General features: G+C 50.8%; 2 protein-coding genes across 2 annotated transcripts in view; one reads left to right on the forward strand and one right to left on the reverse strand.

Moving 5' to 3' along the window:
- Positions 1 to 4,922, forward strand: part of FOXH1 (forkhead box H1) — a 60,731-nt gene extending 55,809 nt beyond the window's left edge. Inside the window, exons 2-4 of the mRNA XM_027857701.1 lie at positions 1,274 to 1,512; positions 3,739 to 3,843; positions 4,020 to 4,922. Coding sequence (XP_027713502.1) covers positions 1,274 to 1,512; positions 3,739 to 3,843; positions 4,020 to 4,922 — 1,247 coding nt within the window. The remainder of the gene's footprint in view (positions 1 to 1,273; positions 1,513 to 3,738; positions 3,844 to 4,019) is intronic.
- Positions 4,923 to 6,163: 1,241 nt separating this feature from the next.
- On the reverse strand, positions 6,164 to 16,206 carry KIFC2 (kinesin family member C2). Its single transcript, XM_027857702.1, has 18 exons — positions 16,105 to 16,206; positions 15,387 to 15,474; positions 15,043 to 15,221; positions 14,203 to 14,395; positions 13,831 to 13,931; positions 13,168 to 13,233; positions 12,813 to 12,950; positions 11,700 to 11,777; positions 11,188 to 11,317; positions 10,968 to 11,077; positions 9,279 to 9,387; positions 8,850 to 9,007; positions 7,900 to 8,004; positions 7,612 to 7,742; positions 7,361 to 7,484; positions 7,008 to 7,137; positions 6,619 to 6,875; positions 6,164 to 6,400 (listed from the first exon to the last, which is right to left on the reverse strand). Exons 1-18 carry the CDS (start codon positions 16,204 to 16,206, stop codon positions 6,164 to 6,166), a joined length of 2,436 nt encoding a protein of 811 aa, XP_027713503.1.
- Between the last annotated feature and the right edge of the window lie 1,691 nt (positions 16,207 to 17,897).

A 17,897-nucleotide genomic window follows, 5' to 3' on the forward strand; every position in this document is an offset into this window, starting at 1 on the left:
GTTCCTTCCAGATATAAATCTATGATGCTGTGAGATCAACAAGTTTGATCATGTCACTTCCCTACTCAAGAAGCTTCAGTGGCTCCCTATTACCTCTAGGATAAAATAGAAATTCCTCCAGCATTTAAACCTTTTTTTTGAACAAACTCCAGCCCACTTTTCCTGATTTATTAAGAATTAATCCCAGGCACATACTTGACATTCTCAACAAACTGGCTCCTCAGCCATTTCTCACTCACACAACTTTCTGGCCCCTGGAGGGAAAGGATTGTCTTTTGCCTTTCTTTGTATCTCCAGATTTAGCACTTGGCTTGATAAATAGGCACGTAGTAGGTGCTTAATAAGTGTTTATTGATTGGCCGCCTTTGCCTTTGCACAAGCAGCCACAGTGGAATGGAGTCTTTCCTTACTTCAGCGTTTAGGAAACCCAAGCCTCCTACAAAGCTCGACTCCAGGGCCAGCTCACTTTGGAGACCTTTCCTAATCCCCACCACTGCCCTCCCCAGTAGTATAGCATTTACTTTGTGTATATTATAAACTACTCAGTCATTTACAGTTGTTTCCCTGGCTAGAATGTAAGCTCCCTGAGGGCAGGAGATTCTTCGGTTTTGTCTTTGTATATCCAGTGACTATCTCAGTGCTGGGGGCCACATGGTAGGCACTTAATAAGTGCTTATTAATTGATTTAGAGCTAGAAGGGTGCTTTAAAATGACCAGAAGGGAAAAGTTGTGGAATGGCTTCAAATCCTGGGATGAGAAATAACAGCCCTAGTTCTGTGGGGAGTCTAGGAAAGTTTGGGGGCAGGGCACTGACCTACTGGAAGCTTCTTTTAGATAGAAGAGCGATTAAATTCAACTAATCAATCCAGAGCCAGGCCCTAAGGGGACGGCAAAGGACCTCAGATGGGGGGAGGGCAAGGTCTGGGGAGGGCTTGGGTGGAGCCTTCTTCTTGGGATCCAGGGGACAACTTGGATGGGGGGTGCTATGGTGTAATCGTACAAAGGGATAAGGCTAATTGCCCCCCCAGCCTTTAGGCTCTCAGCACCCCCATTCCCTGGGAAGGAGTTCTGTCCCTTCCCCCAACCGTCCCTTTTCCTCTGAGATTAACAGAAACCTGCTAATTGTGGCTTCCCCCTCCCCCACCCTAGACTCCCTCCTCCCTTCCTTCTCCCCCTCCCCCCTCCATCCGAATGATAAAGGGCCCAGGGCCCCGCCTGCCTGCTGCCATACACCCAGGCCCCAACCCCCTGATCCTAGGTCCCAATTTCCTAGATCAACACCGACTAAGGAACTCCATGCCCAGTGCTGGGTCCTTCCCTTCCACGGTGCCCCGCGGGGGCTCAAGCCCTGGCCCCCCACAGCCAGGGCCGGAGCCAGAACTGGAGCCAGAGCCCCCCAAGAAGAAAAGAAAGAAGAAATACCTTCGGCATGACAAGCCTCCCTACACCTACCTGGCCATGATAGCCCTGGTGATCCAGGCTGCCCCGGCACGGAGGCTCAAGCTGGCCCAGGTGAGAGGCAGAGGTAAAGAACCCCATTTCCCCAAATAAGCCCTTCCTGCCCTTTTCTTCATCCTTCTCTCTCATCAATTGTGCCCATTCTAAGACCCTTCCTTCCCTGACCTAATCTCTCTCCCATAAATACTCTCCTGCCTGGGCCCCCCACTCTTCTCTCAGCTTCTAATCTACCCAAATCTGAGTTCATACTCCCTTCCTTTCTGCTCTGCCCCCCAAACCCAGACCCTTCATGACAACTTATAACTTTCTCCCCTCTCTTCTCCCCTGACTAACTCTGCCTCACTTCCTGAGAGCCTCATCCCTGCCTGAACATTCTCCATTTAGCTCTATCTCCAATCTTCAATTCAACCTTAACCTTAATACCCTCCCAGATCCCCCACTCCCAGACTCCCCTGTGTGGGTCCATAGGCCTTACCTCCCCTTCTCTGACTCTTGGCCCCTTCCATGAGCCTTACTCCTCAGACCACCCAGTTTTGCTGCTCTCACCCCCAGATTTACCCAGTCCTTATCATCTATCCTTTGCCTTGAGACTCATTCCCTAGATTTTCTAATCCCAAATCCTCAGGATCATTGCCTAACATTGGATCCCCAGTTCCTAGTCTCACTTCCTAGCCCCCCCCCCCCATTCCTAGACTCAACCTACTCAATGTTCTCTTGACTTCTTCCTTCCAGAATCTCCCCAGGATACTGGGACTCCATATTCAGCTCTCCTCATTCCCCAAACTCAGAAAAACTTAAGACAATCCCCTCCCCCAACCTATCCCTAATCCTGGCTGACAGACCTACCCTCCCTTCACATTCCCCAAGCCTTCCTTCCCCTGAACACTATGCTTACCTATCCTAGATACTTTACACTCGGCTCTGACCCTGTCCTTAGATCTATCCAGACACCACCTTTTGCCAGAAGACCTCACTCCCAGAGTCAGCATCCAATATAGTTTCTAAGATAGTGCCTGGCACATTAATTTCCTGAGCTTAACTCAGCTGCTCTAGTTGTTCGGTTTTGCTGTGATCCCAACCCCCCAATTCTTTACTATACCTTCCATTCTCAGGCTCACTCTCCTAGGACCTCCATTCCCAGGCTCACTCCCCAGACTCTCAGGAGCACAAAATCTTAAGAGCTAGAAGGAGCCTCTGGACTCCAGGCCAAGATATGCTTGGTCAGGATTCCTTTCTACAACATCCAGGTCAAGTGATTTTACAACCTTCACTTGATGCCCTCCCTCTATGAAGAGTTTTTAGTGAGTTTTCCTTTACATTGAATCTCAATCTGTCTCTGCAGCTTTACCCTTTGGATGGGTCCTAGTTTTATCCTTTGGGACCAAGCAGCAGAACAAGCTGAGTGTCTTTCTCCGGACAGCCTCCTTTAAACATGACAGATAGCTCTTCATCCTTCACTCCTGGCTGATCTGTCACTCCCTTTCCAGCCTCCAAGACACATCCCCTGCCCCTGTGTTGTGTCACACTCAGTCCCTGGCATGTGTTTACCAGCCCCCAATGCTCAGGGTATCCTCAGCAGCTGGATTGAAGATTACCACGAGTTATTCTACACTCTGAGTGAATTGTGTGCATTTTGGGTAACTATTCTTCTGGTAGCCCTGTAGTTTGAAATTAAGTTTTATAATAATGCAGAATTTGTCCTCAGTCCCTGTAGATTGAGATAGAGATTAATAACCACTTATCCCTAAGGTGAATCAATAATAGAGGAATTCTAGGAAATGTAAGTGAGGAAAGGAAGACTGGTAGAGGTGCAGTCTAATGATCACAGGTTAGGATTGAATCAGGATCCTCTCGCTATAAGGGACAGGATGGAGGTCCCTGGAGGGGTTGGGTGATGTCATTTTCACCAAAGCCTCAGGACAAGAGCTCCCTAGTTCTGCATTATTATTGTTCATAAGATTTAGAACTAGAATGAAATACACTCCCAAACTCATTTACTAGAAGAGGAAACCAAATAGCTTGTCCAAGGCTTATTATAAACCTTATAAATTATTATAAACCACTGAATCCAAATCTGGTACTCTTTCTATCACATCCCACTGGTCCCCATTTTCCCCCAAGGATCCCATTCATCTCATTTGAACATGTGTCCATTAAATCCATCTTACTCTCAGTTCTCTCCCTCAGACTAGGAGTTCTCTGAGGTCAGGGGCCATGTCTCCCTCTCAGACCCAGATTGGGTCCCAGAGGTCTCACCCCATACTCTGGATCTGGTTTCAGATCATTCACCAGGTTCAAGCTCTATTCCCCTTCTTCAAGGATGACTATGAAGGGTGGAAGGATTCCATCCGGCACAACCTCTCCTCCAATCGATGCTTCCACAAGGTAATAACAACTGTTGGGAAAGCTGGAGGGCAGGGGGGTGCCATGCGGGGGGTGGGGGGAGAGCCTGCCATTTGGAGAACTTAAGGAGAGGAGGGTAAGAGGTCAGTCCTCTGGCTAGGGCTGGGCCAGATCACAAGTTCCAGAAGATCCCCCAATCCCCTTGGCTCTCTCTCTAGGTGCCCAAGGACCCGGAAAAGCCACAGGCTAAGGGAAATTTTTGGGCAGTGGACGTGAGCCAGATCCCTGCTGAGGCTCTTCGGTTGCAAAACACAGCTGTAGCCCGTCGAGGAGAGAGGGGTGGCCAGGGCAAAGCCTTTGCCAAGGACCTGACCCCCTATGTTCTCCATGGCTGGCCCTACCGGCCCCCTAGCCCCAACCTAGCCAGCGACTCCTTCAGTATTGATTCCTTGCTTGGGGATATTTCAGAAGGGCCCCAGCCTCCACGGCCATCCTCCTCCTCCTCTTCCTCCTCTTCTACTTCAGAGCCAGTGTCCTGGCCCCTGGGATCCTTCTCCAAGTTGCAAGAGGGGTCTTTGGGGAGCCATGGAGCACCTACTTCTCCCCTGTCCTCTTCCTCCTCTCCCTCAGAGGGGGGACTCTGGCCCCTCTGGCCCATACCTCTCCTGCAGAGTACCTCAACTCAGGGAGGGCTGTTGGGAACCACAGGGGGCTCTCAGCTCCCTCCTTCTCTCTCATCTGAGCAAGGATCCTGGCCTCTCCTACCCCTCCCTGTAATTCAGGGTACCTCAAGCCAGGTGCAGCTATCAGGAGGTAGCAGGGTCCCCCTTTGGGGACAGCTGCCCACATCATACTCCCCCATATATACCCCAAATGTGGTGATGCCCCTAGCACCCCCACCTTGCCCTCAGTGTCTGCCCTCACCAGGCCCTTCCTACTGGGGGCTAGCACCTAAAGCCACAGGTCCTTCTGGCTCTGTAGGGGATTTGGATGCACTCTTCCAGGTGGTGCCACCTAACAAGAGCATCTACGATGTATTGGTCACTCACCCCTTGGACCTGGTATCTCCTAACCCCAGGGGGTCTACTCCAGGTGCACTACTCACCTGGTACAATGTGTGAAGAAGTTGGACCAAGATCTCTCTCCCATTCATTCCTTACCTTCTTCCCCAACCTCCACCCCAACTTGAGTCCACATAAGGAAAGCAAAGGAGATAAGGCTTCACCTTGGGGGTTCCCAAACAACCTCAGACCCAAGTCCCAGGTCCACAATTACAAACCAGTTGTTCCCCTCCTCGAGGACTGCCCAATGATTTGTCTATTACCACTTTTCCAGTCATTCATAGGATTTAAAAGCAGAAGAAAAAAAAAAACAGATCAAACTGAGTCTCTTGAAAATTTTATTAGAACCACTTCCCTTGTGAAATGATACTGCCATGGCTTCCCAGAGGAAGAGAGACAGTGAGGAAGAGACTCACTTTGTGGTTGGATCCTGGTTGGAGCCCTGGGGACAGTCCATTTGTCACAGAATCTTAGAACTGGGAAGGATCTTTGAGATCACAAGAGTTTAACCCCCTAATTTTGCAGAGAGAAAAAACAAATTCATTGAGGGAAAGGAATTACCCAAGGTCATCCAATGAGTGAAAGCCAAAACTGAGACCCTCACCCCAATTTTCCTGACAGGACCTAGAATTCTTTCTACTATCCCCGCCCCCCAACACCTCCATTATACTCTTTCCTATCATGTTTTCCCCCTCCATCCATCAGGTCCTGTCTATTCTCCAGTTTATATTATCTCTGGGCTGAAAGAAGAGGCTGGGACACTGCCTATGGCCCCTCCCTTGCGCTTGGGGAGGGGAGGAACTAGCACCTTTGTTGTGGGGGGCAGGGGTAGAGAAAAGGGATGTGAGCTGGTTGCTCCAGAGCCTCAGGGCTTGTCGGGGGTCAGGGCACACAGGGATAGAGGCAATAAAGGACTGAGACACTTTAAAAGCCAACGTCTGTGATTGGGGGTGGGTGGTCACAGCTGAGGTCTCCCCTCCCCCTTTCCTGTGGGGTCTGGGCACCCTGCTGTGCTCGGCTGATAAGAGCAAGGGTTTGATAAGGGGTGGAGGGAGAAGGAAGATGGAAAATGGCAGGGTTGGGATCCATAGGAGGTTCGCCCCCAACCAAAGAGTAGTTTGAAGAAGAGAGAGCTTGAAGTTGGGGAGTCCCTGGCCTCCAAGGAGGGGCCAAGTCTACCTCTGCATTTGAGGGCAAACCTTTTTTACTTCAGTATCTTGGGAAATGTGCAACCCTCAGTCCCAGTCCGCCGAGGGTCTCCCCTAGCCCTGAGCATGGGCTTGTCTGGACACAGGATGGGGTTACACAGGAGGGAGTCCCCCAGAGGGAGAGGGCTGCTCTGCTTGTGGGGAGATCCCCTCAGGGCCAGGTGTAGTAGGGGTCCCCAAGGAAGGGGTGCCCCCAGCGCTTGGTGACGTCGGGGTCCCCGAAGGTGGGGTCTTGTGGCGACGGGCGGGTCCCAGCTCCACTTGGCTCACCCGTTCAGCGAACTTCAGGGAGCACACCGTCTCCCCCACATCCTCTGGGCGAGGTGAGATCTAGGAGAGGGGTAAAAGAAGCAGCGTGGGGAGGGCGGGGTATAACTTCCCACCCGCTCAGTCCTCTCAACAAAGGTGAGACGTTATGCAAATAATTCGGTCACCCGCTTTCAGTTATTGGCCGGAGCCAATCGACTGGCTGAGAAACCGAATATGCTAATATACTCGGCTCCAACCTTCGGGAACCAGGCCCCGCCTCCACCCCTCAGTCTGCCCACCTGCACCAGCATTACAGCTGTGGCTCCCGGCCCCAGCGCGGGCTGCAGCAGCCGGGTGAGCTGGGAGTCTCGAAAGGGGACGTGGGGCTGGCGTGCTCGGAGGGCCGCCATCACGCCGCCCAGGGCCAGCAGCGAGCGGTTGATGGTCTGTGCTTCCCGCAGCCTCCGGCCTCGGACCCCAGCTCTGCCACTGGACTCCGTCATCACTGCCTTCCACACCCGCTCAGAGCCTGCCAGGTCCACCAGGTGTAGCGTCCCTACGGGTGGGGAGGGGCAGTGTTGGGGGTCACCGTGTCGTCTATGAGACGGGATGTAGGGATCAGTAGTGATTGTGCAATTGGGGTGTCCTGGGCTCGGAGTACAGGCATTGGCGGGGCTGGGGCTGGTACCTGCAGTTCCTGGGCCATGAGGAGGGGGGGCAGTGGTCAGCGTCAGGGTGACCAGGGCATGGGAACGAGAGCTGTGCTCATTCATGTGGGTGGCAGCTGTGGCTCGGTTTCGCCTCCCCAGATTCAGCATCTACATGGCACAATAATCTGTCCTTTAGGTGCTAAGAGCACCAAGGGGCAGAGGGTGGTTCTTTGCATGGGAAAATGGGGGTGAAGTCAGAGGTTACCTTGGGCAGCTCCCCCAAGTTGAGGGATTAGATCTGGGAGGTCATAGTTTATTTATACTACACAGCAGGTCAAGGCAGTGAGGTCAAGAGGTTACCTGATGTTGAGCATCAAGGGTTAGGGGTTACCTTGTGCAGAGCCCTTAAATCAGACACATCCCAGCAGGTGAGGCCAGGCACATGGATTCCTCCACAGCCCTCTGGTCCCTGACGCACTGTAAGGCGCTCAGGGGGTCCCGAGGCTAGGAGATCCCTGAGGGAAGACAAAATAGTACAGGAGAGGGGGCCAGCCTAGATGGGGATTAGGGCATGGCAATATCTTGGGTAGGGAGATTGGGGGTGGGGTGGGTGAGGGTGAGGGAGCATGTTTGGACACTGACCTCACAGCCTCATTGTAGATCTCTACCATGCTGACTGTCACACGGGGCTGTGCTGGCCCTCCCTGTTCCCCCATCTCCCGGAAGAGTGACTGCAGGGCTCTTGGGGCGATGCCTGGGTCCTCCGGAGGACCCTGAGTGGCCACAAGGGATGAGAATGGGAAAGCATCAGGCTCAGATTTCAGCCCTTGGCTACTGGGGCTTCCCATTCCATTTCCCCTTAGGCCCCCATTCTAATGAGAGGGCTCCCCTCCCCTCCTCATTCCCCAGCTGTGAGATCCCTGCCCCCACCTCCATGCTGTAGGTCTTGCCCGTCCCAGTTTGGCCATAGGTGAAAATGCAGACACTATAACCTTGGAGACAGGACAGCACAGCAGGTTCTAGCTCCCTAAACACCTAGGGATGATAATAAAGATACAGGATGAGGGACAGTGTGAAAGAGAGAGTGTTTGTATGAATCACCTAGTGTCCAGGCCTCCACATATCTAAATGTAGGAACTCTGGGGAAAGAGGGAAGTTCTAGGGAAAATGGAACAGGAAAGAGAAAAATGGATGGGTCCTTGGTGGGTGGTGGGAGGTGGGGAGAAGCAGGTCACCTCCGATAGGTACCTGGGGAGTTGCTTGATGGAGTAGAGAAAGCCCTAGTCTGGGCTTTGTGAGATCTGTATTTGATTCCTGACTGCACCAGATTGATTTAAGCATCCTTGGATACGATCACCTTTAGGCCTCAATATCTCCATCTGAGCAATGGGTTGGGGGTGTGGGGGAGAACAATGTCGGACTTAATATCTAAGATCTCTTTTATCCCTCTGGAAAGCTTTCTCTACATTGAAGTTGCTGGTTGTCCTTAAGTCATTTCAGTCGAATCAGACTCTTTGTGACCCCATCTGGGGCTTTCTTGGCAAAGATACAGAAGCAGTCTGCCATTTCCTTCTCCAAATCATTTTACAGATGAGCAAGCTGAGGCAAACAGGATTAGGTGACTTGCCCAGGGTCACAAAGCTAGTAAGTAGTGTCTAAGGACAGATTTGAACTTGGGAAGATGAGTCTTCCTGATTAAAGGCCTATCTACTGTGCCACCTAGCTGCCTCACTTATCCCTAGGGAAGAGGGATATAATAATATGACTATACATATAGTCATATTATACATGAATATATTCTTTATCTATATATCTATAGATATTTCCATAGATATATATATATAGAGAGAGAGAGAGAGAGAGATAGATCAAATGATCACCTCCTCTTGGGTGGCATCAGGTGGGAATACACGGTCTAGGCGGAAGTGACGCTGGCGTCCTCGGTAGTTAGCAGTGATTGTGCCCCCAGGACCTGGGTTCACATTCAGCAGGTTCCCAGGGCTCCCTGGCTTCAGCCTGCACAGCACTCTGATGTTCCCTGTGGGAAGGCAGGAGCAGAGGACTGAGTGCTATGGTCACCCTTTAACCCCTTCCCTATACTTCAGCCTCTTTACAGTCCCATCCTCCATAAAATCTGAGTGTGGAGAGAACTCAGAGGTCATCCATTCTATCCTGTATCTATGCAGCAACCCCACTGTGCTTGTTTCCCACCATCAACCCCACCAAAAGAGATAAAATGGGCAAAGGAGTTGAAGGCCAGTATATTTTCACTTGCAGAGTGAGGATAACTCTCCCCAACCCATCCATACCTCTGAGCTCCAGCAGTCGGCCCTGATAGGCTCTTCTGGGTTTCTTTCGCTTTTCAGGAACTCTCCTTCCCCACTGACTGCCTGACAGCTCCCCCAAGGCCCAGCACACCTGGGAGACAGACACACACAGTAGGGCTTGGGAATTCCTGTTCAGGTGGCCTTTGGATTAGGATCCCAGATTGGGATCTGGAAGGGCCCTTAGACTCAGCTACTTCAATTCCTCATTTTATAGATGAGGACACCGAGAGTCAGAGAGAATGTTACTTTCCCAAGGTCACAGAAGTAGAAAAAATCGCAGTCCTGAGTCAAACCCAGGTTCCCAGCATGACTTCAACTCTCGTGCTCTTTTCACTACATTCTAATGCCCTCTGAGGTCTTTGGGAGCTCTAAGATTCTATGAGAGACAGGACTGGGAAATTGGGGCAGAAAATGAGGATTAAGAGGTTGGGGCTGGGACTGGATTAATCTCAGGGACACTTGAAGAAAGGCTAGAAATAGAACCTGCCTCAGGGTTAGACCTGCCCTATATCTCCAGCTATCTCCAGGGATTTCGACCTGGAGGAATATCTTAAATTCAACAAGTGTAAAACCAAGCTTATTATCATTTCCACCCAGACCTTTGCTCCAGCTTCTGACTTGACTATTTGTTGAATGAATTTCTACATTTTCTCTAGCATCCATCCTCTCCCTTCATTCCCACTGCCACCACCTTTAACCTTCAACTATTACAATAGCCTTCTATGAGGTCTAATTGCCCCTACTCTCTTCTCTCCCAAGTATTGTGTAAGAATAACCTTTTCTTTTTTTGGGGGGGGAAGTGGCAATCGGAGTTAAGTGACTTGCCCAGGGTCACACAGCTAGTAAGTGTCTGAGGCCATATTTGAACTCAGGTCCTCCTGACTCCAGGGCTGGTGCTCTATCCACTTCACCACCTAGCTGCCCCAAGAATAATCTTTCTTAAACATAGATCCATGAATATCACTCCTTAACTCAAAAACACTAGCTTCCTACTGACTTCAATAAAAAGTTTAGATTGCTCTGTTTGGCACTGGAAGTTCTTTACAAATCGGTACCACTAACAATTAATCGATGAGCATTTATTAGGTACCTATTATGTGCCAGGCACTATGTTAGGTGATAGGTATAAAAATATAAAGCAAGGCTGTCCCTGCCTTCAGGCTTAATTCTACTGGCATTTATTAATATTAATTAAACACTCATTAAGCACCAGAAGGAAGGGACGAAGGAACTCTGAGCTGAATTGGAACTCTGGTCTACCTGACTCCAAACCTGGAGCTCTATCCACTGTCCCTTTTAGCTGCCCACCAAAAACACATCAAATATATATTGTGCTCTGAAGCCGACATGCCTTTTGCTTTCCCTGTGTCTGGGGTGCTAGCCCTCCCTATCTGTGTTTAAATTCCTATCTATCTTTCAAAGACAATCTTAAATGACACCTCTAGGAAGCCTTCCTTGATTTCCTCTTTTGGTAACAAACAGCCTTTTCCCCTAACCTCACATAGGACTTTGTTTTGTACCCTTATCACATGACCTGATCTGGTGTACCTGACTTGTTATTTAGCACCATGCCCTGTCCCTAGAATGGGCAGGTATGAAGTGCTTTAGTAGTAGCTTTCCTGGAGTGGGACTGGAGAGAGGGAAAGGCAGCTTGGGAAGGCAGCTACTGACCTGTCCTTGGGCCTCCTTCAGAGCCCCCTGGTAGTTCTGGGTAAAGGCAATGACCAGCCCTCGAAGGTCTCCGCAGCCCCGGCGCAAGGCAACTATGTGCCCTTGAAGTCCTGGGTGGGTTGGAGGGGAAGGAGAGGTTAACGGTGAGAGAAGACACTGGGGAGCCTGCCCAGACTCGGCTCCCACCCCCCGCCAGTCTGAATCCCTCATTCCACCATACCTGCCAGTTGGCTCAGGATCTGCCTCAGCTCCCTCTTGTTCCTTCGCTCAGACTCCTGGGCAGCTGCCTCGAGCTGCAGCTCTTGGAGGGCCCCCTGAAGCTCCCACAGCTGCCCTTCCTGTACCCCTAGCTGCCACCCCCCCAAGACAGGCTGTCATGAGGTGGGGGGAAAGACCAGGGTCCTGTCCTTTCCCAGCTGTTCTCGTAACTCACCCCATACCCCCTAGTCAGAGGGCAGCTAGGTTGCACAGTAGCTACAGCACTGCGCCTGGTGTTGGAAAGGCCTAAGTTCAAATCTGGCCTTAGACACTTACTAGCTACATGACCCTGGGCAAGTCATTTTACCCCTGTTGTCCTCAGTTTCCTCAACTGTAAAATGGGGATAGTAACAGCACCTACCTCCCAAAGTTGTTGTGAGGATCAAATGAGATATTTGTACAGCACCTGGCACAAAGTAGGTGCTATATAAATGCTTATTCCCTTCCCCTTCCCCAGTCTGGCCAGGTCCTCACCTGGGCCCTGAGGGTCTCTGTTGACTCTTCAGTTTCTCTCAGCCGACTCCTAAGCTCCACCAGGACCTCTGCTTCCTCCTATTTGTGGGAGTGACACTTGGGAGTCAGGAGTTGATGGGGGCAGAGGGTGAGGTGGTACCAACTCTGGAGGGCAGCCTAGGCCCTGAGGCCTCTGCTCCCTCCAGCTGGGGGGTGGGGATTGTAGAGAGGCATAGAAGCAGGCCTGGTGAGGGGCAGAGAGCAAAGTGGCGATGGTAGGTTTGGGGAGACTGACTCATAGAGTGTCAGAACTAGAAGAAATCATCAAATTCTATCTCTGTGCCCTTCTTCCCCCCCAAAAAAACCCCCCAGCAACCCATTTACATACCCAATACTTAGAAGGATTAGGTCTTGAGTGAACGAGATTAGAAGTCAGAACACCTACAGAAGCCTACTTTCCTGGCAATATGGGAAATGAAGAGCTGGGGGAGAGCGCTTATCCCCTCCCCCAGCCCACGTATGGGCAACTAGGTGGTGAAGTGGTATATCCAGGTACTGGGCTCTGGAGTCAGGATGACCTGAGTTCAAATCCAGCCTCAGACACTTCCTAGCTGTGTGACCCTCTAGGCAATTCACTTAACCTTGTTTGCCTCAGTTTCCTCATCTGTAAAATGAGCTGAAGGATATGGCAAACCACTCCAGTATCTTTGCCAAGAAAATGCGAAATGGGGTCCTGGAGAGTCAGACATGCCTAATTGACAAAAACAAAACCAAATCCATACATATATCCAAGTGACCAGGCTGGGAAAATGGACAGGATCTAGGATGGTACACCTGGATTGTCAGGGTAGAGTGAATGCCTGGGGGTCATAGGCTCATAGATTAGGGCTAGAAAGGATTTTAGGTAGCTTTCATTTTGACAATAAGAAATCAAGGCCCAGAGCAATGAAGTAATTTCTGCAATATCACATAGTAACAGAGCAAGGATCTGATCCTAGGGAGGTCCTTTAACACTCTTTCCAGCAGTCTTTCTAGATTGGCATCTCTCTCAACTGGAAAGAGGAAAGGTAGCAGTGTGAAGTCACCTGGAAGAAGAGGCACTTTCAGAAGGGAGATGTTGGAGGAGGGTGTTACCTGGGCAGGGGAGGGAGTCCGGACAAGGGTCCCAGGCCCCCACTGGAGCAGCAGGTCCCTGGTAAGGCTCAGGCTCTGTTTCAGGGCCTCATTTTCCAATGTCAGGTGCTGAATCCGCTTCTCAGAGTCTGTTACCCCCTGGGAGGGGGTAATATAATATAGTTATATAATATAATATCCCCTTGGAACCCAGGAATCCCCAACCCTATCCTCCTTCCCACCCCATTACCTTACAAGAGCCTGGAAGCATGAATCCTTTTTTTCCCCCGGATTCATTCAGGTGCCCAGTACCCCATGTCCTCCCCTCATTTCACAGAGTCTCTGCCTTCCAGGAACCCCAGAGCATAGGCCTCACCACTCCTAGCCGAAGTCGGCTCAGTTCCTCCTCCTGGTGTTCTAGCTGTTGCTTCAATTCCTCTATCTGGAGTAAATGGTTTGGGGGAAGCCTGGGATGGGGCGGGGTTGGGGGAAGGGTATCGCTATCCTAGTGATTCCTAGACTCTGTCCTATCCCAAAGACTGTTGTTTCCCCCCAAGGTCTTGTGTTGATACTCATGAATGCAACCTCTAGTTAGTGGATCTGAACTGAATCCTCTCCCTGTCTACTGACCTCATCAGGAAGGCCATGGTGTCCCCTCAGGAACCTCCTCCCTGTCTACCAGCTCCTTATTCCCCGAAACCCTCTTCCCTACACTCACAAAACACTTCTATTCACCTATCCCATGGGGGGCGGACAATGTTCTTCACCCTCCCTCCATCTCCCCACCCCCATGACCTCCTGCTTGGAGTTAAGGCAGTCAGCTCCTTAACTCCAGGACTCCCCCCCCATCTCTTTACCTGTCAAGGCATCCCCACTTTTTGCTTATCCTATGGCCCCCTCCTCTGCCTCCCAAGTCTTCCTCATAAAACCTTGTTCAGCTCCCTTTCTTCCCTAACCATCCTCATAGAATCCTTTTCTGCTTTAGGGCCTCTTCCTCAACTCCAGGGCTGACCCTCCAGATGCGTCCAGGTCCTCTTACCTGCCCAAGGGTGGTCTCTTCCAGCCACTGCCAGTCTCTATGTTCCTCTTCCCTCTGCTGGGATTGCCCCTTAGGCTCACCCCTCATGGCTACCCTTAGGCCTGTTCAGGGAGATGAGGAGGGGTGCAAGGAGAATAGAGAATTATTACCTTGGAACAGGAGGTGGGGCTCTATCAGGCCTAAGAAGCACTCTTAACCACAAACAGGGACCACCCAAGGAAAAAGAACTGGAAAGAGTGTCTTGGAGTCTTGGCCCCCAGCCCTGTATCCACTCTCCAAATCCTGGTTTCCCCAGGGATCCTGAAGCAGTAGGCTCTTCACCTCCCTCCAGGATCAAATATCATCCTCCCCACTCCATTACACCCCATGTACCATCTGGGGCTAAGGGCTGCCCTCCTGAAGATGAAGTTGGAGTTGTAGCAGGGGCTGGGGCCCTGGTCTGCTGGGATCCAGAAAGCTGATGCTGGAGGCCATGCTGGAGCCTTGGGGTTCGATTCTCACCTGGCCCTTGCAGCCAGGCTACCACTGCCAGGAGCTGCCCAGTCAGTGTCAGCAGCAGGGGAGCCTGGGAATTTGGGGGTCGGGGGTCAGTGGGGAATTTGGGGAAGGATTAGAGCAGGGGGCTGTGGTGGTTGTGAGGAAACAGGGATGGTCAGAGAGAAGGGATAGCAGTCACAACAAGCTGGATCATAGGTTCTAAGGCTACATAGGCAGTTCTGGAGCTGGTTCATAGGATTTAGAACTAGAAGCTATCTTAGGGATTAGCTAGGGCCTTCCCCCCATTTTACATATGAGGAAAATGAGGTCTGAGGTCTCAGGTAATAAGAAAATTTAAGATTCAAACTTAGATTCTCTGGCTCTTTCTACTGTACCACAGATTCCTCAAAGAAGACAGAGATGTGCTGACTGGCAGAAAGTTAGCAAAAGAGACCTGGGGATAAGGGATAAGACTAAATAAGGAAAAAATATCTTTGAGACCCTCTTCTCTGTCAGACTGAATCATGGGCTGCATGGAAGGCCCACCAAGTTAGAAATCAGGAAGACCTGGCTTCTAGTATCAGTCCTGATACTCACCCTAGTAAAGTCCTCAGTTTCTCCCTGTATAAAGGGAAGTGGTTGGACTAGCTCTTTGAAAGAGGTTTTTTCAACTCTGACATTATATGAGTCTAAGGGGAGTGAAAAAGGGATAAGGGAAGACCCAGGCTTACTCACCTTGTCTGGGTCCAGAGACCTTGTCCAGCCTTCACCTGTCCCCAACTGAAGAGACAGGAATTCAGCCAGGTGGGTGATGGCTTCTTCCAGAGAGACCTCTGGGGAGCTGCCTGCAGCTCCCTCAGCTGTTGCCTCCTGTTTCCCATCCCTGTCTTTCTCAGAGTCTGGGTCTGAGGAACCTACAGAGTATTAGAAGAAAAGTGAGAAGGCAAAAAAGAGTAAGGCTATTACAGAATGGACATGCTGAACTCACAGAGGAATCAATGGTGGTAGAGAGGGAAGGTTGCCTTCATTTTTCTGGACTGCCCAATTTTCCCACAGCCCTGACTTAATAGGTCACATACTGTCTAGGCCATTTAGCTCAGTCCAGAGATCTTGTTGTGGTCGGCGGCGGCAGCGGCGGCGGCTACTTGTGGGGAGGGAGCCAGCACCCTAAGAAAGAAAAGGAGTAGGAGAAAAGACAAAGTGGGTCACCATCCGCTTCCTAAGGTGAATGTGATGGATATCTTAGGTCCTTCTCTTCTTCCAGGCTGTTTTTCATGGGAGGGGAAGAGGAAGTGAAAAGCTATTATATAGTTATGCTGGGGCTCATAACAGAGATGGGAAGGGGGCTTCAGGAACCATTCCTCTGTCACCTGAGCTTTTAGTTGTAAGCCATGCCAACCTCCCAGGCTTGTGCTGAGGAATGGGGCTGTGCAAACCTGAGCCAGGCAGTGATGCTGTATGCTTCCGCAAATAGGGTGGGGGAGGCTCAACTGCTCTGCTTTCACCACAAGTGGTAGACACAGGCAGCAAGCACAGGTTAGGGTGGGCCCAGACAGCAAGCACTGGTTAAGGGGGGCCTCATGAACAGACCCGTCCCCCAGAGAAGGGGGAACAGGTTGGAATAGGCTCCAGCAAAAAACCCTCTCCCAAAGATGGGTACAGGAGCTCAGATTTAGAGAAGTGGGTTTGGGGACATAGATTGGTATGAGGTCAAGTGGACTCCTCCCAAGGGCAGAAGGGGTCAGGCAAACCCTCCCTCACCATCCCATCCATCCTCCTCCCCACTCTGTCTCTCACCTGCGAGGGGTCCTCGGTGTGAGCTGCTGCAGCCGCTCCCTCCCCATCCCTTCGAAAGAGGGTGTAAAAGATGTAGACCAGGAGCGAGTAGAAGGCATACATAGAGGAGGGGGGAGGGGGTCTTCCGAGGTCTGCCCCCGGCCCACCACCGCCTCCCGGCCCGCAGCCGCAGTGCGGTTGCGCATGCCCAAGACAGGCCACCCCCGCTGCTGCTGTTGCTGGTCTATAGCCGCCCCAGCTTCGCTGCAGCGGAGGGGAGCGCTCCGTCGGCCACATCCTTGGGCAAGGGAAGGGTTAGGATAGGCGGCAGTAAGAATGGGGATCCAGGGGTGTCAGTGAGAAAAGGCTAAGGAAAAGGGGACCTGGGACGGGAGAGAGGGCGGGGAATCGATGGGGCACATCCCCTGAATTTGAAGACCCTAGCCCCTGAGTGAACAGAGACTGCTTCCTCTCCTGGAACCCCACTTTGCACTACTCACCAGCTTCTCCACCCTCCCCTCCCACACATTGCCTCCTCCCTCCTTTTCGTTTAATATCTTGTAATACCCTTCTTTCTCCAGACTCTCCTCTGCCATTCCACTCATCATGCAGACTCCGCCTCCTTACACTGACCCCCCCCCCCCCGTTGACCCTTGTTCTCACAGAGTCTGCCTCCTGTGTCAACCCTCATTCCCCTCCCCGCCTTCTTTAATCAATCAATCACGAATCCCCGAACATTTATTAAACGTCTTCTATGCATGTGCCAGGCCATATGCTAGGTTCTGGAGATGCAATTACAGAAGTGTTAGTGCCTGCCCCCAAGGATCTTACATTCTACTACATTGATACAACACATTAACAGGTAAGTAAATGAAGGATACACACCCAAAAGTCACACGCAGAGTGATTGGGGATGGGAGGATACTAACAGCTGAGATTAGGAAAGGCATTTTGGGAAAGGTAGCACTTAAGCTGAGCTTTAAATGTAGCTGGGGTTTCAAAGAAGTGGAAGTGAGGAGAGAGCACATCTCGGAATGAGATGGAGTGTTGTTTACACGAATTATCAAGAAGATCAGTTTGTCTGGAGCATCGAATGAAGTAGATAAAGTAAAGTGCAATCAAGTCTGGAAAAATAGACTGGAGACAGATTGTATATTTTAACCTAAATTTTTGCTGCTGCAATTTCTTGAGCAGATGAGTAACATGGTTAAGACTGGTTTAGGAATACCAATTTGGTTGGGTTGCAGTATGGAGGATGGATTGGAGCCTATAGAAAATGGATTCCCCGAAGTCTAGTGCAGGACACTTCCAATGAAGAGCACTAGCGCCACACAGAGATAGCAGTTAACAAAACGACTCCAAGGACTGTGCAGAGTGAGTTGGCTCCGGACTTGGAACCATGCAAACACCCTCTGTTTGAAGGCCCAGAGACCTTCAGGGATAATTAATAGCGATGATAGCTAAAACTTATGCAGTGCTTACTATGTGGCAGGCACTGTACAAAGTGCTTTATAATGATTATCTCATTTGATCCTTACAAGGGAGGTAGGTGCTATTATTATTCCCATTTTACAGATGAGGAAACAGGCAAGCAGAAGTGACTGTCCAGGGACACATAACTAGTAAATCCTGCTATCTGTGGCTGGAATTGAACTCAGGTCTGGAATTGACTCCAGGCTTGGCTCTCTCCATGGGTGCTCAAGGAGGACTAGCACCTCTGATATGAGAGTTTGCTCAGCCCTCTTCAGGGCTGTTCATTCATTTCTCACCTGTTCATGGCACTCAGTTCTCACCTGTGGCTACAAGAAGCTGTG

This window comes from Vombatus ursinus, unplaced genomic scaffold (genome assembly GCF_900497805.2).
Source record: "Vombatus ursinus unplaced genomic scaffold, bare-nosed wombat genome assembly UNPS02012319.1, whole genome shotgun sequence".
Classification (NCBI taxonomy): domain Eukaryota; kingdom Metazoa; phylum Chordata; class Mammalia; order Diprotodontia; family Vombatidae; genus Vombatus; species Vombatus ursinus.

What these genes read in the sequence shown, in the direction of transcription:
- KIFC2 (XM_027857702.1), bottom strand. Translation starts at nt 16,206, where the DNA reads ATGTATGCCTTCTACTCGCTCCTGGTCTACATCTTTTACACCCTCTTT. An exon ending in ACACCGAGGACCCCTCGCAG is followed by an intron (nt 15,475 to 16,104) that starts GTGAGAGACAGA and finishes TTTCTTTCTTAG; the next exon opens with GGTGCTGGCTCCCTCCCCAC. An exon ending in TCATGGCCCAGGAACTGCAG is followed by an intron (nt 6,876 to 7,007) that starts GTACCAGCCCCA and finishes CCCCACCCGTAG; the next exon opens with GGACGCTACACCTGGTGGAC.